Source organism: Malaclemys terrapin, chromosome 7 (assembly GCF_027887155.1).
Source record: "Malaclemys terrapin pileata isolate rMalTer1 chromosome 7, rMalTer1.hap1, whole genome shotgun sequence".
Taxonomy (NCBI): Eukaryota; Metazoa; Chordata; order Testudines; family Emydidae; genus Malaclemys; species Malaclemys terrapin.
The window spans coordinates 124,403,083-124,423,456 of record NC_071511.1 but is presented as its reverse complement, the minus strand read 5'-3'; the positions used below and the strand labels follow the sequence as shown (position 1 = coordinate 124,423,456).

The window sequence follows — 20,374 nt, the reverse complement described above, 5'->3', positions numbered from 1 at the left end:
CATTCCCTGGACGTACGAAGGGCCCTGGCCTTCTATATTGACCGCACAAAGCACTTTAGAAAGACGACGCAACTCTTCGTTGCAGTGGCCGACCGAATGAAAGGCTCACCGGTCTCCTCACAACGCCTATCCTCCTGGATTACGTCTTGCATCCGGACTTGCTATGACCTGGCAGGTGTCTCAGCACCGCACCTCACCGCTCACTCCACGAGGGCCCAGGCTTCCTCGACGGCTTTCCTGGCACAAGTTCCGATCCAGGACATTTGTAGAGCAGCGGTTTGGTCATCAGTCCACACATTTACAGCTCACTATGCACTAGTGCAGCAGTCCAGAGACGATGCTGCTTTCGGATCAGCGGTTTTGCACACAGCAATGTCTCACTCCGACCCCACCACCTAAGTTGGGCTTGGGAGTCACCTAATGGAATGGATATGAGCAAGCACTCGAAGAAGAAAAGACGGTTACTCACCGTTGTAACTGTTGTTCTTCGAGATGTGTTGCTCATATCCATTCCAAACCCGCCCCCCGTCCCCACTGTCGGAGTAGCCGGCAAGAAGGAACTGAGGGGGCGCCGGGTCGGCTGGGGTATATATTCAGCGCCATGAAGGCGCCACTCTAGGGGGCTCCACAGCCGACCCGCCGGTGTTGCTAGGGTAGAAAATCTTCCGACGATCGTGCACGCGGCGCGCACACACCTAATGGAATGGATATGAGCAACACATCTCGAAGAACAACAGTTACAACGGTGAGTAACCGTCTTTTCTCTAGTTTGAACGTGTGAAATCTTTTCCCTTACTTATTACAACACTTCTGTTCCACACCCAACCTGTCTGGCCAAGTTGCCCTTGGTACTTGGAGTTTATTTTGATTTTTTTTTTTTTATCAAATCAGTAAATGCAGTTGTAAAAGATGACTTCTAAACTTTCGAATAAACAGTGGGGACATCTGGTGGAGAAACTAAGAATTGTCATAGTAAATTAGTCCAGAGCTCTTCAATCCATCATTGTCTAATGTCAGTTGATGACACAATTACAGGCAAACATCCTTTACTCAACCGGATTAATTCATACCCACCCAAAGAGAGCCATAGAAGTCGGCAGTGAATAAGAGCTGAGAGGTCAGCCACAGAGATATTTATGGTGGTCATGCAGCTGGAGAGTGCGGTAGAGAGTGGATACCACTAATGGTACAAAAAGGTATGCCTGTGTTAATAGTGGGGGTGAGAGAACTTCAGAGCAGACAACACCCCTCTTCTGAACGGGATCACGCTCTGATCCCACAGGCAGTATCCCAGATGTAACTCTACTTTATAGTAACCATTCACGTTTTCCTTTCTGCAGGATTAGTGTTCTGTGTGATTTTTAATTACAAAGGGAAACACTTCCTCTCACCTCTGGTACAGCTGTGACATTAGAACATTCCATTGTGAGGACAGCAGGCTCCCCACTTTTTGAGGGACAGCTGGCTTTATAAAACATTCCTCAAGAAAGGGAAGGCAGTGTGATAGACTGTGATTTCAGAGGCATGCACACAGTGCCCATATCCACTGACTAGATTGGAAACCCCATATTTGCGTTAAAGGACAGAACTTGGTCTCTGGAATGTTAATTAGTACCTACTGTCAAAGTACCGAGAACAACAAGCATGGGATGAGGACGAGAACCAAACATAGGGTCCTCAGTTTACAAAAGGTACAGAATTACCTCTAGTGGCATTCACAGGGGAACCTGCTTCTATTGAAGTGAAAATGTCTGAGTTGTGTCATTGCATTTCAGGGTACTTCACTCTGGTTTTCGCAAGCGTGTCACCTTTACCGTGAAGTTTTCTCCTATATAAATAGGTTCCATTGTGCCACTCCCCTGGAATACCTTGCCTAACAGCCGCCAGATATAGTGCATGGAGCTAATCTTCTCTCTTCCTCCTCTTTTTGTCTGAGGAGGAGAGGAGAGAAATTGTCACACACTCATAGCAGGGAAGGGTAAGGAGGAATTTCTGGATCCTAATCTGTTTCAGTTATCCCAGCATAAAGTGACGGTTATAGCCATCTAGAGGCTTTTCCACCATTGTGGCGTGAGGTCAGAGGGCACTCTGCTATTCAAATTGCAGCACCAGAGTAGTTAAAACATATAGTTGCGGGAGAAGATGATTTTAGCTTTCCTGCCAGACTTGTAACAGCCTAGCTATGACCTTCTGCAGATGATAAATTTCATCTGCCATTTGGCATCTTTTCTTCATTATGGCCATGATTTGCCATTCAGGAATCATACAATAAAGCTAGATGTCTTCGTGTATTATATTCTCATTAGTATGACCCTCCAAGAGAAATTAAATGGGTTATATAATAATAGATGGAAGCAAGACACATGCTCTTAGCCTGTCTTCCTGTGGTGGTGGTGGTCAGTCCAGAGCACTGTGCTTGCAGCAGGTCTGTGATCAGAAACAGATCAATTTTCAGTGTAAATTCAAATGCCAGCTAGATAACCTTCCTTCTGTAAGGATGAGTTGGATGGGTGGATACTGGCCGCAGTTTTATTCCTAAATATCTTTGGGTTTTTTTTCCCCCTCCACAGAAAATACCTTCTGCAGTGGCGACCATGTATCATGGCACAGTCCTTTGGACAACAGTGAATCCAGAATCCAGCATATGCTGCTGACTGAAGATCCTCAGATGCAACCAGTACAGACCCCTTTTGGGGTTGTTAATTTCCTACAGGTATAGAAAAGTAATGGCTGTTCTGGTCATCGTTTTCTGGGAACTAATACTTACCGTACAGAGCTGACATCACATTCTTCCCTGATGATAAATAGCACCATTCTGCAGCATCTTCTGCTTAATGATTATTTGTCTGATTTCCACCTTTCTTCCTGCAGCTTTGATGATCAAGAGGTTTTGTCACTGAGGAGTCACAGCAAGCTTTTAGATGGGGATTTACCTGGGTTTTCACTCTTCTTTTGCTTATAACCAGGAGGTATCATCCCCTGCACTCTAGCTCTCAGATCAGGAGTGGAGCTGTCCCCTTTCTGGGCTGATAGAAAAGTAATTTGACCCACTGAAATGCAGCCAGGTGTTGAACGAACTATAATACGTATTTGGTCCAATAAAACTTGGAAAATCAATGGGAAAATAAAACACAGTGAGCAAAAATACTTCCACAAAGTATGCTTTGCTTACACTGGTGTCCTAAATTATATCTAAAATATTATGGGAGCGTCAGTAGGTGGCAGCGTAGTTAAGGTTGCATTGAGATTTGCACTTAAAGCAGAAGACACTTATTGGTTGAATTTTAATTGCATACTTAATGGTTGAATTTTAGTCTGCAAACTTGATCCAAAACGCTCTTCGGAGGCCAGTGAAATTTTCCATCTAACAAGCTAATGTTTAAGAAAAGTATTGATGTGCAAAAGAAAAAAAATTTTTTTTTAAAGACTCCTTGAAACATAGCCCTGAATCTCATTTCTTTGGGTTCTAGCTAATCGACAGTCTTCCCCCTTCACCAAACGTCTCTCTCACTCACATCTTAGATCACTTATTCATTTTTTTAAATTGAAACAGTTCTTCCCCTTATTCAGGAGATCCTAACTGAGCTATGCCAGTAAAACTAGTTGCTGCTCAGACCCACCTGCTGCTCTGATTTTTCCCATGCTACAGGGAGCAGCTTCTCCTGTAGGAAGAGCTCTCTTCCTTCCTGTCCATATCCCCTGCTACTAACGGGGAGGGGGTCCAGGATGAGACCAAGAGAAGCCTAATGTTGAAGCCCATGTAATCAGAGACCCACACCTTGCAACTCTGCTGCAAAGGCACTGGCTCTCTCTGAAGTTCATCAGCAGGGAGTCCCCATGTGATGGGCCTGAGGAAGTCTGTCAGATTAAGACTTGACTTTTGGGCTTTCCTGTATAAGAGGAAGACTGGCTGGGGAAGGGATAGATAATGGGGGGATCAATAAGAAGGTCATGGGTGAGATGGGGGTAGGGGAGCAAGGCTAAGCAATAGAGCTCCTAGCTAACTCCCTGCTCTTCACTGCTCTGCAGCCCCTATCCCTTCTGTCGTACACAGCCCACCTCCCCACGTTCATGGATCCTAGCCCTCCAACCCTATTCCCAATGAGAACATTTATTTTTTCCCCTTCATTTGTATGATGGTTTATTGTTGTGGTTTTATTTTGATCCATAAGAAAAGATTATCATGAAAATGAAGAAATTAATGAGATACTTTTCTGTTTTAAAACTTGATTGTCGTAGGGCATGTAGGAGGGGCATGTTGAAACAGAGGGGCGGGGCCATGAGGGCTCATGTGGGCGACAGCTTAAAGGGCTGCATAGTAGTTCTTCTGCACAAGCCCAGGCTTGTTTTATAGCTCCAACTAGCTTAAAGGACCAGCCTCGCACCCCCATATCTTACCCAGCCAACACTCGTTCCATTGGCACTTGGTACATTTGCACCTGTTGCCTTGTGTTTAGACCATTTGTTCTTGCTCTAGATCGTTGGGGTTTGCACTGAGGAGCTGCATGCAGCACAGCAGTGGAACGGACAGGGGATCTTGGAGTTGCTTCGGACTGTGCCCGTGTAAGTACAGCACCCCCACCTGACTTCTGAAGCAAGTGCTCAGAAATGCTTATCACCCCAAGCAGCCTGGCAGAAATGGTGCCCAGTAGGAGGCAACGTTGTCACTTGTTTTTTATTTGTAACGTGTAGATTGTTTATTTAACCGTGCTTTGTGGGAGGTGGGAGCTCAGTGCCACTCTTTCCTTACCTGCAGAGACTGAGATGGCTATTAACACATGTGAGAATCCACTTGCTCAGAATAGAGTACAGTAACTCCTCGCTTAACGTTGTAGTTATGTTCCTGAAAAATGTGACTTTAAGTGAAACAATGTTGAGCGAATCCAATTTCCCATAAGAATGAGTGTAAATGGGGGGGTTAGGTTCCAGGGAAATTTTATTTATTTATTTATTTATTTTTGCCGTACAGTACAGTACTATAGTTGGGAGGTGCCCCCGCCTTACCCCACACAGGCACAGTCCATGGCACTGAAGACAATGAGGCAGGCAAGGAGGCTGAAGGTGCTGTAGGCTAGGAGAAGCACGTTGCACAGCAGCAGCGGCAGCTTCCCCTACTCTGCAAGCACCAGGGCGGGGGACTCAACCCTCGGCCCGCCCACACCACCCCTTCCCCCAAGTCCCCACCCTTAACCTGCCTCTTCTTCCCCTCCTCCTCCCCCTTTACTCCGCACACCGTGTACTCGCTCCTCCCCCCTCCCTCCCCTGCCTCCTGAACACCGCAAGCCGGCTGATTGCCACGGGCAGGAGGCAGGGGAGGGAGAGGGGAGGTGCCTCAAGTCCTCGTTCCTCCCCCCGCCTCCTGCCCGCAGCAATCAGCTGGTTTGCGGCGTTTGGGAGGCAGGGGAGGGAGTGGGAGCCTGTGCGCCAAGTCCTCGCTTCTTCCCCCTCCCTCCCGAATGCCGCAAGCCAGTTGATTGCCGCAGGGGGAGGAGGGAGAAGGCGCTGATCCGTGGGGTCTGCGGGGGGGAGGGGCATAGGGGAGCTGATGGGGGCTTGTCAACTGTGGACAAAGCAGGCAGCCAAACGGCGTTATAGCAAAGCATTGCACAACTTTAAATGGAGCATGTTCTGTAATTGAGCAGGGGTGTAAGATCGAAATAATGTTAAACGAGAGGACGCTAAGTGGGGAGTTACTGTAGAATGAGATATTCGACTTTTAATTTCCTTCCTCTTATGCCTGTGGCATTTTCTCATTAGTTCTTCCTAAAAGAACCAGATGCTAAGCCAGAATAATTTACTGAGGTGACCTTTCAATACAGCTCAAAATAAGAGGGAAGGAGCCTAGTTTGCTAGAATACTAGCAAAGTTTGGACCGCATCTCTATAAATGAACTATTTGAGTCCGATCAGGTGGGCTGATTCACACGAGGAATGGTATTTATTTTCCTAGTAAGTCTGGTTTTGTGTAACTTCCCTCTTGCAAAAAACAGTCAGTATTGGGCAAAGAAAGATGTGGTTTTAAAGATATAAGAATTAGCAGCAGATCACTGTTACAGTATTTGTTTGCTAGGATACACGTCACCGGACGTTTTAGTCAAACCTTTTTCTCGCATCTTTAAAGGTGAGGAAGGTGTTGCGGTATAGCAATAGATCAAAAGGTTTTATATTAAATGTTTTTGCATGCACATGCCAGGGCTCCATTAAACTTCTCAGGCTTTTCTAGCCCCAACAAAGTGCTTTATTTTCAAAAGTCCAGCCTAGATATCTGGGACAGTCCAGAATTAGGCTGATATCTCTGTTTCACTCTGAACCCTTCCTCTCAGCACAGGTGCAGACAGTCCCTGCGGATGCCCCAGGGAGGAAAACTTTAGCATTGATGCAAGCCTTTTTCCTATGACCGCAAGACACTGAAACAGTGTCTGACCCCTGACTGCTCAAAGGCTGTGTGGAGCGGTTTCATTCTCCTTGTTAAATACTCAAAAAGACAAAACAAAGAGTGCAATTCTTTGACCAGCTCTACCAGAGTGGACAATTTTTTTCAATATATCTCCAAGGATAGGGCAAAAACCAAGAAATACCAGTGTTTTGAAGCCAAAAACTGCCTTGATTTTAAGTATTCAGGAATTGCATCTGTAGTATCACAATTTTCAGGGATTGCAGTGAATAGCATCTTTGTAGTTAACAATTGCCAATCCCAAAGTGATATGATAAACCAATACATATCAGAAAATATGAAATACTAATTTTTACCATTTTAACATCTAGTTTATAAGGAAAGTGTAAGGTGAACATTTAAGGCAAGAAGAGATGTTTGGTTGCAATAACGTATTCGATGAGCAATTCTAGTAAATCAGTTCAAAAATAAACCTCTGAACTGACGTAGTCCATCTATGCTGCCTGTGACCCAAAGTGAAAATTCAGGGTGCCTCATTTTGCAATAAACTGTCTCCCGTCACCTCTGCTAGGAGAGGTGTTGAGCTTTTCAACCCTCATTGCTAACAAAAGCTAAGGCTGCTCGGAACCATTTATGTGCACCATGGATACTAACCAGGCAAAATGAAGGAACGTTAGCCACGGTAGGAAGCTAATTATGATACTGAATGTGACTCTGCTGATCTAGGATGGATTGACAAAGGTATTTAGTCACCTAAGGCTGCAAATAGGCACCTAAATATTTTTGTCAATTTGGGCCCTGATCTTGTTAAATGTAGCCTATGTGTAAACACTGAAATTTTACTTGGTTACAACTCAGTGCCTAGCAAGGCTAAAACTTAATTCAGTCTTGCAATGTAAATGGGATCAAACCATATTAACTGTCTTCCTGAGCTGTGCAGCAGCTCTGAACTTCGGAACACTTCAGCAGGATTCAAGAATGGGAGAGAGTCTCCAATGCAAGGCTGAGCAGTGTTGAGCACAGCCATGCAGTAACATACAGTGTAATGAACTTTCATTATATAATTGTGGATTTAAAGGGTGACTGGGCACTCTGGGTCTTACAAGCAGTCCGTCCATTACCTGTTTCGTCCAGGCATCTGTTCTGATTAAGCACCATAATGGTGGGAGCTCCTGGTCGGGGGGAGTAACTTTGGTTCACTGCCTTTCTTTCTTTGTAGTGCTGGAGGCCTGTGGCTGATAACCGATATGCGAAGAGGAGAGACCATATTTGAGATTGATCCGCATCTGCAAGTATGTCTTTAGTTAGTAAATATAGTCCGCCCTTTTGTTGGTAGCCCCTCCCATTTTCTGTGAAGTTGAACTACTCGTTCAAGTGGATCGTCCCACAGCACTTCTTAGTTAGGGATAATTCCTGTGTCCTCATTAACATTCTCTCTCAGGAAAAGTAGTTCTCATGATCAACTGTTGCCAGGCACAAAACTGAATATATCTGTTTAGTGTTGCTGTGCAGTGTTGAACTGCTGCATTCCACCCTAGAGATGGCTGCATGTCAGACATGAAGGAATTGATTCCTTTAAGTGTCGCTGTAAAATGCTTTAGGACAGTGTTTCTCAACCTTTTTGATACCAGGGACCGGCTTGCTACCTTCCTAAACTGTATCGGGGAGATCTCGGGGACCAGCGCTGGTCCACAGGCTGGTTGTTGAGAAACACTGCTCTAGGATCCTTCAAGATAAAAGGTGCTACAGTTGTTGATGAAGGGCCAAATCCTGAAGTCCTTACTCAGTTTGTCCAAGTACTGTCTTGGTAAAAAATTCTCCCACCTTACAGGATTCTAAATTAAGTTGTCAGCTCAGGAAAGGGTATCATTGTAGACAGCTCATTGAAGTCCTCTACTCAGTGTACAGCTTTTTTGGGAGGGAGGAGCAAACAAGATGTTAGGGTACCTAAGGAAAAGAGTGGAAAATATTGCAATGCCTTGATGTGAATCAATGGTGTGGACGTGTCTGGAATGGTGTGGACAGTACGGTCATCCCATCTCAGAAAGGGTAGTGCAGAACTAGAAAAGGGTTCAAAGAAAGGTAATAAGAGTGATCCAGGGCGTGGAGAAACTCGTATGTGAAGAAATTGAAAAATTTGGGATTTTTATCTTAGTAAGGGGATGAATAAGACGGGAAAATAAGTATATGATCCACATGGTATCAAGAACATGGATCGGGAACTTCTTAGCTCTCTGTTTTGTAACACAAGGACAAGGGGACAGTCAATTAAGTTTCAGTGTACGACATTCAAAACCAATAAAAGAAACTCTCACATGTGACTGGTTGTGGAACTCATTGCTGCAGGAAGTCATTGAGGCCAAGAAATTAGAAAGATTCAAAACAAAATTGGATATGGATTTCAAGCGTTCTTAAAACTACAGTACCCGCCTGGAGAAGTGAGGAAACAGATTGACAGAGCCAGACGGGTACCCAGAAATCGCCTTCTACAGGACAGGCCCAACGAGGACAATAACAGAACACCACTGGGCATCATGTACAGCCCCCAACTAAAACCTCTCCAGCGCATCATCAATGATCTATAACCTATCCTGGAAAAACGACCCCTCACTCTCACAGACCTTGGGACACAGGCCAGTCCTCGCTTACAGACAGCCCCCCAACCTGAAGCAAATACTCACCAGCAACTACACACCGCAGAAACACTAACCCAGGAACCAATCCCTGTAACAAACCCTGTTGCCTTCTCTGTCCCCATATCTACTCTTGCGACACCATCATAGGACCCAACCACACCAGCCACACCATCAGGGGCTCATTCACCTGCACATCTACTAATGTGATATATGCCATCATGTGCCAGCAATGCCCCTCTGTCATGTACATTGGCTAAACCAGACAGTCTCTACGTAAAAGAATAAATGGACACAAATCAGACATTAGGAATGGTAACATACAAAAGCCAGTAGGAGAACACTTTAATCTCCCTGGACATTCAATGGCTACTTTTAAATCTGTTATTCTTCAACAACAAATTTTTCAAAAACAGACTTCAAAGAGAAACTGCAGAGTTACAATTCATTTGCAAACTTAACACCATTAATTTGGGCTTGAATAGGGACTGGAGTGGCTGGCTCACTACAAAAGCAATTTTCCCTCTCTTGGTATTGACACCTCCTCATCAATTATTGGGAGTGGACCACATCCACCCTGACCGAATTGGCCTTCAATACTGGTTCTCCACTTGTAAGGTAACTCCCGTCTCTTCATGTGCCAATATATATTTATGCCTGTATCTACAATTTTCACTCCATGCATCTGAAGAAGTGGTTTTTTTAACCCACGAAAGCTTATGACCAAATAAATCTGTTGGTCTTTTAAGGTGCCACCAGACTTCTCATTGTTTTTGTGGATACAGACTAACACGGCTACCCCTCTGATACATGGATTTCAAGACTATCAAGAAAGTTGTTAAAATTGGAAGGATATTAAACCTCAGGCTTCAGGGTTTAAGCCAATCTAACTATTAGAGATCAGGAAAAGACCCTGATGCACCTTCCTCTGGAGCATCTGGTACTGGCCATTGTCAGACACATGATACTGGACTAGCTGCGCCATAGATACGATTCAATATAACAATTCTGTGTTTCTCTGACATGAGTAAGAATTTTGCCTTAGTAAAGAATTCAAGATTTGGCCCAATATAACAGGTTTTACGTTGGCTATTCCATTTGTCTTATGGTCCATACATCTGTGTCTAATTGTTCTATGTAACTATTCAGTATCTTTAATGTGAAAGCTTGTATATTAAAACCAAATTATATTCATTTTTCCCCAGGGTCATGTACATTTAAAACCCTAATCAAAATCTGGCAGAAACATAGTTCCACAAATCCAACAAACTCGTGTGGTTTTTTGTGTGCTCAGATTTGACAACGGTGGGCACTAATACAAAACCTTGAAAGATACATAATCTCCTACCATGGAAATGCATGGCTGAAACATAGATGTTTAACAGTGAAAGCAACACTACACAGAAGCTTATGGCAGATTGTAAAGAATCCTTTTTCATTAGAATCTATAGAGAATAGAGGCAGGATGAAATGAACCAAACAGGAATTGGGCCAAGACAAAGATTAACACCCCTACTCATACGGGAAATGCCATGGGATGTTGAATGAGCCCAAGTGAACTTCAGTTTTGCATTGTATATATTCCACAGCACTACCAGCAGCTCATCACGGTTAACCCCAAGCTGGCGTGTTGGTTCAGTATTAACTTGGTAGGGTGAGGGGTAGAATGCCACTTTACTGAGTCACAAACTCAACTTCTTCCAGCACCCTTTTATCCTGGCCTCCCATGAAGTGCTGATCAGGGCTGACAAGATCTGAAAAGGTCACAGCCTGAAGTATGGGAGTATAGTTCTACCTTGGTATTGTTTTTGTTCTTCCACTCCAGCTAGCAAGATTTGATTACTACTTTTAAAAGCTTGTCTGTAATATTTAGTTTCTACCTCTCTGTGCTTTCCATGCCGAGACAGTGCTAGACTATTCTTTGCACAATAGTGCCCCCTAGTGCCCACATGTTTGTTCATAGAGGTTCTAAGTAAAAGAGTGTGTTTGGGGGTGGGAACCGAACTTCCTGACATGCAAGTCAGCCATGACAAGCTGAGGTGTAGAAGTACTATTTTTTTTCCATCAGGCTCTAACTGTGCTTTCCCTGATCTATTTGGGTATAAACAGTCTACGTCGTCGGCGTCTCCTGCCCCTGTCCTATTCAGGTGCATACATTCATCTGCTTCTGTATGTTTCCTGCTGTGCTGCAGAACAGAGGCTTGGCAGAGGGCTGCACAGGCATAAGCAGCTGCTGCTGTGTTGAGTACCGTGTCAGGCCCATGTTTCATGTGTGGCAAGTTAAAGAAGTATGAGCTGGATGAATGGACCGTCAGGTGGATAGAACGCTGGCTAGATTGTCGGGCTCAACGGGGAGTGATCAATGGTTCCATGTCTAGTTGGCAGCCGGTTTCAAGCGGAGTGCCCCAAGGGTCGGTCCTGGGGCCGGTTTTGTTTAATATCTTCATTATTGATCTGGAGGATGGCGTGGACTGCACTCTCAGCAAGTTTGCAGATGACACTAAACTGGGAGGAGTGGTAGATACGCTGGAGGGTAGGGATAGGATACAGAGGAACCTAGACAAATTAGAGGATTGGGCCAAAAGAAATCTGATGAGGTTCAACAAGGACAAGTGCAGAGTCCTGCACTTAGGAAGGAAGAATCCCATGCACTGTTACAGACTGGGGACCGAATGGCTAGGCAGCAGTTCTGCAGAAAAGAACCTTGGGGTTAGAGTGGACGAGAAGCTGGATATGAGTCAACAGTGGGCCCTTGTTGCCAAGAAGACTAACGGCATTTTGGGCTGTATAAGTAGGGGCATTGCCAGCAGATCGAGGGACGTGATCATTCCTCTCTATTCAACATTTGGTGAGGCCTCATCTGGAGTACTGTGTCCAGTTTTGGGCCCCACACTACAAGAAGAATGTGGAAAAATTGGAAAGAGTCCAGCGGAGGGCAACAAAAATGATTAGGGGGCTGGAGCACATGACTTATGAGGAGAGGCTGAGGGAACTGGGATTGTTTAGTCTGCAGAAGAGAAGAATGAGGGGGGATTTGATAGCTGCTTTCCCCTACCTGAAAGGGGGTTCCAAAGAGGATGGATCTAGACTGTTCTCAGTGGTACCAGATGACAGAACAAGGAGTAATGGTCTCAAGTTGCAGTGGGGGAGGTTTAGGTTGGATATTAGGAAAAAAAATTTCAGTAGGAGGGTGGTGAAGCACTGGAATGGGTTACCTAGGGAGGTGGTGGAGTCTCCTTCCTTGGAGGTTTTTAAGGCCTGGCTTGACAGAGCCCTGGCTGGGATGATTTAGTTGGGAATTGGTCCTGCGTTGAGCAGGGGGTTGGACTAGATACCGCCTGAGGTCCCTTCCAACCCTGACATTCTATGATTCTATGACACATACAGCAAGTGGTGGGCCTCATTGAGCTACATACTCAGAATGGGGGTGTGGAGGCTGAAGTTGCATTGGGTGGTGACAGTGATTGGAAATGTTTCTCGGGAGAAAACCTCCCCACTTTCCTGAGAGCTGCCCAGTAACTAATGAGGGGTCTAGTTTGTGTTTAGATTGCACTGTCTTGTGTGGGAGGAGAGGTTTGTCTTTAGCACAGTGGTTCCCAACCTCTTCCAGGCAACTATGTGTTAACCAGGCTTGGGGCCAAATGCAGCCCTGGCATAAGCAGACATGCTTTCTGTTTGAAGTCAATGAGCATTGTGCCCAGTTAAGCCAGGGCTGAACTTGGTCCTAAGAGGACAGCTATATACTCAGCAGTGTTGGTTGCCTCCGGCTGAATTGTGTGGATCTTGGACTGCTCTGAATCCATCTCACAATCACAAGAACAGTCCACACTGTAGGTTACAGCATATGCAGTTGAGAGTGGGTGACAGAGGTACATCAGGGATTAGCAGAGATGCTTCTTGTTATTGGACTAATCTTGCAAAATGCTAAGTGCTTCCAAGTCTCTCACGGAAGTCAATGGGAGTTGAGTACGCCAAGCACCTAGCAGGATTAGATTAGATTAGGATTAGAGCAGAGCTCTAAGGTAGAGATAAGGAGTCCTCATTGCTGATACTGGAGTGTGTATGTACCACTTGAAGAATCATTTTTTCACTGAATGCCTGATGTCGCTGCTTCACAGTTTGCTAGGCTTCTCGCTCCTATTGAGATGTCCTTGAGGTATGCATTGAAGCAGAGGCGTTGGTAGCACCACTGAAGGATGCTAGCAAGGGAAGGGTGAACCTGACTTTACACAGTGCTGAGAAATTTTTACTGGTTTAGTGGAACTCTTAGAGATTATGTCAGTTTTGCCTATAAATAGAATGACCTTCCCCCTATTGAGCTGACTTGTAGCCCTGATCCTTATGTCACCAGTCCAGAGCATGCAGGGACCTGGCAACATAAGCAGGAATTTGGTAATTGCAGACATTAAACTTGATGCACCTCTGAAGATGAGGATGGGGTACGTAAGTAATGCAATGTAAAACTGGATAGAAACGCTGGTGGTTGATGTTTACTTTAGCTTGGAGTCAGCCTTTTTCATAGAATCATAGAATATCAGGGTTGGAAGAGACCTCAGGAGGTCATCTAGTCCAACCCCCTGCTCAAAGCAGGACCAACACCAACTAAATCATCCCAGCCGGGGCTTTGTCAAGCCGGGCCTTAAAAACCCCTTTAAGGATGGAGATTCCACCACCTCCCTAGGGTAACCCATTCCAGTGCTTCACCACCCTCCTAGTGAAAAAGTTTTTCTTAATATCCAACCTAAACCTCCCCCACTGCAACTTGAGACCATTACTCCTTGTTCTGTCATCTGCCATCACTGAGAACAGCCTAGCTCCATCCTCTTTGGAACCCTCTTCAGGTAGTTGAAGGCTGCTATCAAATGCCCCCTCACTCTTCTCTTCTGCAGACTAAATAACCTCTTAGTTCCCTCAGCCTGTCCTCCTAAGTCATGTGCCCCAGCCCCCGTAATCATTTCTGTTGCCCTCTGCTGGACTCTCTCCAATTTGTCCACATCCCTTCTGCAGTGGGGGACCAAAACTGGATGCAATACTCCAGGTGTGGCCTCACCAGTGCCGAATAGAGGGGAATAATCAATTCCCTCGATCTGCTGGCAATGCTCCTACTAATATAGCCCAATATGCCATTGGCCTTCTTGGCAACAAGGGCACACTGTTGATTCATATCCAGCTTCTCGTTCAGTGTAATCCCCAGGTCCTTTTCTGCAGAACTGCGCTTAGCCAGTCAGTCCTCAGCCTGTAGCAATGCATGGGATTCTTCCTTCCTAAGTGCAGGACTCTGCACTTGTCCTTGTTGAACCTCATCAGATTTCTTTTGGTCCAATCCTCCAATTTGTCTAGGTCACTTTGGACCCTGTCACTACCCTCCAGCATATCTACCTCTCGACCCCCCCCCCCCCCCATCTTAGTGTCATCTGCGAACTTGCTTAGGGTGCAATCCATCCCATCATCGAGATCATTAATAAAGTTGTTGAACAAGATAGACTCCATTAATAAAGATGTTGAACAAACCACCCCTTTTAAACCACTGCAACAGCAAAGAGGTTTGCACTAACAATCTGGAAACTCTGAGGATACAAATACCGCATGTACGTTTCCATTAAAATCTGATGACTGAAATACAAAGTTCAGATCATCTAACATCCAAGCATGCTTGAGTCAGTACACTGAAGCAAAAACTCCTCTATTTAAAACGTGGGTGGAGCAGAAAAAACTGTCACTTTTACTGTGTACAAATTGAAACCAGGAAGAAAGCTCCACATTTGCATTCAAATGCGTACAATGAATAGAAGCGGAGTTCATCTCTGTATTTCAACCTTCAAGTGAAAGCAACGCGGAGTCCTTGTGGCACCTTAGAGACTAACACATTTATTTGGGCATAAGCTTTCGTGGGCTAAAGCCCACTTCATCAGATGCCTGGAGTGAAAAATACAGTAAGCAGTGTGTGTGTATATGTGTGTGTGTGTGTGTGTATATATATATATATACATACACATACAGCACACGAAAAGATGGGAGTTGCCTTACCAAGTGGGAGGTCAGTGCTAACCCCAATTCAATAAATTTGTTAGTCTCTAAGGTGCCACAAGGACTCCTCATTGTTTTTGCTGATACAGACTAACACGGCTACCACTCTGAAACCTCAAAGTGGTTTAGCTTAATAGCATCTCCTAGTGGTGAAAGCAGGAAATCTAGACTAAAAATAGTTCCTTCACTAGGTAGGCCTACACTTAAATTTTTGGCTGCGGCTCAAAGTTTGAAGATTGCTAGCAACAGTTGTGTGTGTCCTGGAAAATTTGTGGTGTCTAAGAACAAACAGTAGTGTTAGTCAGCACTTATTATCTGATGTCCAAAAAGTCAGGTGTGGACATACCCATTGTGTAAACCTCACCAGAGTAGTCTCTTGTGTGCTGGGAAATTCTGACTCCAGAGGTGCAGGGCATTCATGTGTTTGTAATTAAAGGGAGGTTATGCAAAACCTCAGAGAAGATTGCACAAAAAGTAATTGCTCATTGCTACGTTCGTTGAGTTTATCTGTGGTTTGTAACATTGATACAAGGTTAAGAATTGAATGAAGAGCGGAAGTAATCTGGTCATTTTGCAGAGATAGTATATCCATGCTGCTTGTGCTTTGGGTCTTTTAGAAGCGTGTCAGAGATCGTAGCTTTAGTCACCCAGGAACTGATTTGGAAAGGAGCTGTTTTGCACTCAGCTGGTAACAGGTGGACTGCAAGACTGTACTTCTGACAGCTGCTTAGATCCAAACCACACCCAAAAAAGTCATGGCTCTTGGGATCTTTTCAAGCAGGAGAGAGTCGATAAAGGGATTGAGACAGATGGCTCGAACCTGAGTGGAGTGAGCGCCAAATGTGCCTGGGATGATCTGAGCCGGCCCCCAGAGGATGACGAAGATAGTAGAAGCATTTGCATTGGAACGCAGCCACGACGGCTGTCTGGGAAAGGTAAGAGGGACTTGACTGAGTCAGTTTCCCCCCTCCCCCAAAGACATTCCCTATGTACTTGAAGCATTTGGTTTGCATAGCCTTAGGACTATTCTATAGAGCTTGAAAGGTCACATTAAAGTTGTGCCCAAACTTCATTGCAAACCCCAACCCTGCTCAACTTCACCCTCTTCAGGGAAGGAGGGAATTTATTCTTTCAGGTGACTGTCTGAGTTTAGCTTTGTTTTGGGGTTAATTCCAATCTGGAAGTCCAGAGTAAAACTCAGGAAGCGAGCCCATGTCACATGAAACCAAAAAGGCTCATCAGACACCTGTGCACAATAGTTGTTTCCCCCACCTGGCTCTAATTCTAATATAATATTTCCAAGTATTGGCTGTCGACTTGGATTGACATTGTTTGTTGCAACAATAACTCAAATGGTACCTGTAAATAAGGGGCTCTGGAGAACGGGCTGAGAACATTGGAGACCTTATAGTGAGGTGGCATTTTGGGTTACAAGTGGGGTAGATGTGGTGCACACATGAGTGTGCGTAATTTAAGTCCTGTTTAAATGAGATCTTTCAAATCCACGTAGATTTATTACAATAAAATGTGGGGAAGTCTGATTTATAGGAGTTGACATTAAAAGCAAGTAATGATGGTTTCTGTAGACATAGTTAATATTTTTCTTGTCTTCAATTTTTTTAACTGAAAAATGCAGTCTTGGGGGTATGTAAGTCACAGTATAAGACACCATTTCCCTCCTCCTCCCCAGTACCCCAAATGAAAAATCTGGGAGATCTATACAAAGTCATATTTATGTTATGCCCTTCAGATGATTCTGAAATGCTTTATATAGAATATTTCACTCCAACCTTTCACAAAAGTAGTGGGAGCTTCTTAGGAAAGCTTGCATGCAAATTTCCCTGTAATATATTTGTCTATCAGACATTATTGAAAAAATGTAAAGGTTAAGGACTGCATTTAAAGTGTATATGAAGCTAAATGTGAAAATTAAGTTTCAGGATGAACTTTTGCCCTGTGTAAAATTCAGTTCAGTTCCTTTCTTTCTTGGAGCCCACTCACATGAGTGTGTTTAAATTAACAGGCTTGCATAGGCAAATGTAGAAGTTATGGGAGTCGTCTTTTTAATTAATCTGATAAAGGGATAAACTTCCATTGTATCACCTGGTTGGGAAAATTCTCAGCATCAAAGAGTTAGATGTGTCTTGAATTCAGGCAGTTCTGGGAGAACTTTTTCCCTATGAAAAAGGGTGGATGAGATACCTAATTGCTTAGCATTCCCCCTCTGGATGAGTTCTTGCCAAAGGCTCCATCCTTCCTTGCTGGACATCAAAATGGAAGAACTGAAATGGACTGCAGAGAAATAACTTCATAAGCCTGAGGTGTCATGGAGAGCACCTCTTTCTGCACCCAGGCAAAGGGGGTGAGCTCTGTTGAATACCTGTTATAGAAACAGACACCAAAAGAAGCTGACTCCCTCAGGTTCTCATTAGCAGGGTGTGTGTGTGTGTGTGTGCGCGTACTAAACCATGTTCAAACAAACTCTCTTTGCAGATACAGAGCAAATCAGGGAGACTTTGCGGAGAGGGCTTGAGATTAACAGCAAACCTGTTCTACCTCCAATAAACGCACAAAGACAGAATGGGTTGAACTATGATCGAGCACCGTAAGTAGGATCCTGTGCTCTTCAGATTTGGGGAAAGGGGAGAGTAGAAGAGTTGAGAGTGAAAACAAGATTATGGCTTGGTGGGACTATTGCATGGGGAGTAGGGGAAAGGGTAACAGTGGGTACTTGCTGCCTAGAAATGCAGAGGGAGATGAATTTTTCAGGGTGGTTTAATGGCATAGTAAATAAAGAGAGATCTTGTACTGTGCAGTAGTGTTCCAAAAGAAGCCCCTTCGCTTAAGTTGTTTGAAGTGGGACTGGAAAAAGCACCGGAGAATGTATTGTAGGGAACAAAGCAGCAGTATCATCCAGAGAGTTAGCCGGACTAGATAACACTGTAGATCTTTTTCCTACGTAACTTCTGAGTTGGTGAGTGCATGGCAAATGGCCTACTTGCTCAGACATGTGCAGCATGTGCATTTTTGCCTTTTGAGGGCTTCCCACCCACTGAACGTGAGACCTCGTTTTCAGTTACCATTGGTACTGTTTGTCCTGAGAGAGAGCAGTGGAAGAAGACAGTTTAGCAATGCTGTCAAGCTAGTAGCACCACAGTTTACCTACCTTGAATGGTTGTATCTGGAGGGTCTCACTTTTTGGACTCAGTGCATGTTTTCTCTTAGGGGGAGGGGGCAGGACGTGGCTGGTGGGGATGGATTTCTAAAGCAGCTACTAAAAGCAATAAATAATGGGAGAGGATTGTCATCTACATTTAACCTTTACTGCACAGTTCTCATCTTTTTGTTACCTTTTTTTTCCCCTTCTCCCACTTCAGACTCGATGCTTTTGTCCAAAGAGTAGAGGTCACATGAAATCTTCCTTTTTCCATAGTGTCAGAAATGCTCACTGTTCTTCAAACTGCTCCTTTCCCTTCACCTCCCACTGTTCCTGCCATTCCTGTGCTAGTTCATTCTTAACTGATGCGTCGTAGCCAATGTAATATCATTCTTAATACTTTGTTATAGTCCTCTCGTCCTTTCTCCCGTTTCTTCCTCTCTGTTCCCTGATCGGCTGATGGGTCTCTCTCTTAATTCATGATGCTATGTAAATATCAAGTAACATGAAATAGATGTGGTGTGGCTGTTTTTTAAAAAGGCACTTGAGATTTTTTCATCATTTTAAAAATCATTCTTAGATTCAGTATAAAATAATACTATGGGGCCAGATTCTGACATCTTTATTGATATTGAGTAATATCTTGCTCCATGAAGAGTGGTCCCACGGAAATTTAAATTTTTTTTTTAAACTACTTGTGGGATAAGATACTATTTGGCTATCACATCTGCTCCTTGGAAGGTTGAAATTTACCAAAAATCTTCCCCCATCATGCATGTATGCTGATCTGTTACAGGATTGCTCCTGTGTACTGGGCTACTGGTGTGGAATTAAATAGGCAGTACATCTCCTATGTTCACAACTTTTCAGGGACAGCAAAATATTTGGGGTCATTGTCAGTTTGAGAAAGTGTCTGACATACAAGCACTAATACGGGACGGCAGCTATAATTCGGACAAGACAGGCATTCAGGGATCAGAGAAACAGGGCTCTACTGAAGACAGAGCACTGAAGCATTGGAGGGGGACTTTAACAAGGGTGAGAGGTGGAACACCTGCATAAATATTGACATGTGGGTTTTTTTTTTTTTTTTTTTTTAAAGAGCTCAAGGCAAGGGGGACGGTGAATCAAATATGGAACCTCCTGACCTTGACAGTCCCCATTGTAATGAATGTATCTCATTTCCTTATCTTATCAGTAATTCCCCAAAGCGAAAAAGATAGGGAATGACTGCTTCCCAGTATCTGCTTGCTGAAAGATCAATAAGTTGCTTTGCTCAGACTATAGTTACCACTTTGGAAACCGATAGCGACCCTATTTTTCCAGAATAGCGGATCTCATTAGGCTTCTAGAATGCTGTATCTTTTTCCTGGAGTCACTTTGATGATAGCTAGCACCCTCAGTGCTGAAAGAGCTCTCCACCCCCCACATCAAACAGCCATATGCTTCCCCCCACGTCTTGCGTTCTTGCTGCCACCTTAGACGTTGGTTTATAAAGCGGAGCTTTTCACTTCATGCTGCTGCTGCTTTTTTCCCGAATCACCTAGGTTTGTGGAAATCTCAACGAGGTCTTCTCTGTCCTGGGAAAATGCCTCATGTTGGAAAATGTTAACTAATCCATTTTAACTAACACAAGTGTAAATCTCATTTAAGACCTGGGGCAGTTGTGTTTATTGTTGTGCTAGTTAAAACATATTTAACACATTTTCCCAGTATAGACAAGGCTAAAGAAATCCACCTGACTGAGCAACTTCCTGCCCTAAGAGACCATCACAAAGTGTCCTTGGACTCTGAGCAGTGTTAGATCAAATGGTGGGAAGAGCTTCAGCACCATTGATATAAAACTGCTACAACTGGTGGCAGTTTCATTTTTTTGCATGTGTAGATGAAATCAAATATCCAGTCTTTATGCAAGTATCTTAAGTGACAAACAGCAAGGTTGAAAGAGAGGGTGCATGGTTCTCTGCAGACTTCCTGTGTGACTTTGGGCACCAGTTGCCTTGGGCTTGTGGGGCTCAGGCTCCGGGACTGTTTCATTGCTATGTAGACTTCCGGGCTTGGGCTGGAGCATGGGCTCTAGGACCCGGCAGGGTGGGAGAGCCTCTGCTCGGAAGTCTACACAGCAATGAAACAGCCCCACAGCCAGAGCCCCGTGAGCCTGAGT

The 20,374-nt window shown here is 44.4% G+C and overlaps 1 protein-coding gene across 3 annotated transcripts in view; it reads left to right on the top strand.

Moving 5' to 3' along the window:
* SUFU (SUFU negative regulator of hedgehog signaling) overlaps window positions 1–20,374 on the top strand; it is a 164,535-nt gene that overhangs the window by 74,006 nt on the left and 70,155 nt on the right. For 2 of the 3 annotated variants that reach the window (XM_054033875.1, XM_054033873.1), the window contains exons 4-8: window positions 2,571–2,713; window positions 4,478–4,563; window positions 7,613–7,685; window positions 15,832–15,988; window positions 17,547–17,658. In XM_054033875.1, coding sequence (XP_053889850.1) covers window positions 2,571–2,713; window positions 4,478–4,563; window positions 7,613–7,685; window positions 15,832–15,988; window positions 17,547–17,658 — 571 coding nt within the window. The remainder of the gene's footprint in view (window positions 1–2,570; window positions 2,714–4,477; window positions 4,564–7,612; window positions 7,686–15,831; window positions 15,989–17,546; window positions 17,659–20,374) is intronic. The other variant, XM_054033874.1, reaches the window with a different exon arrangement.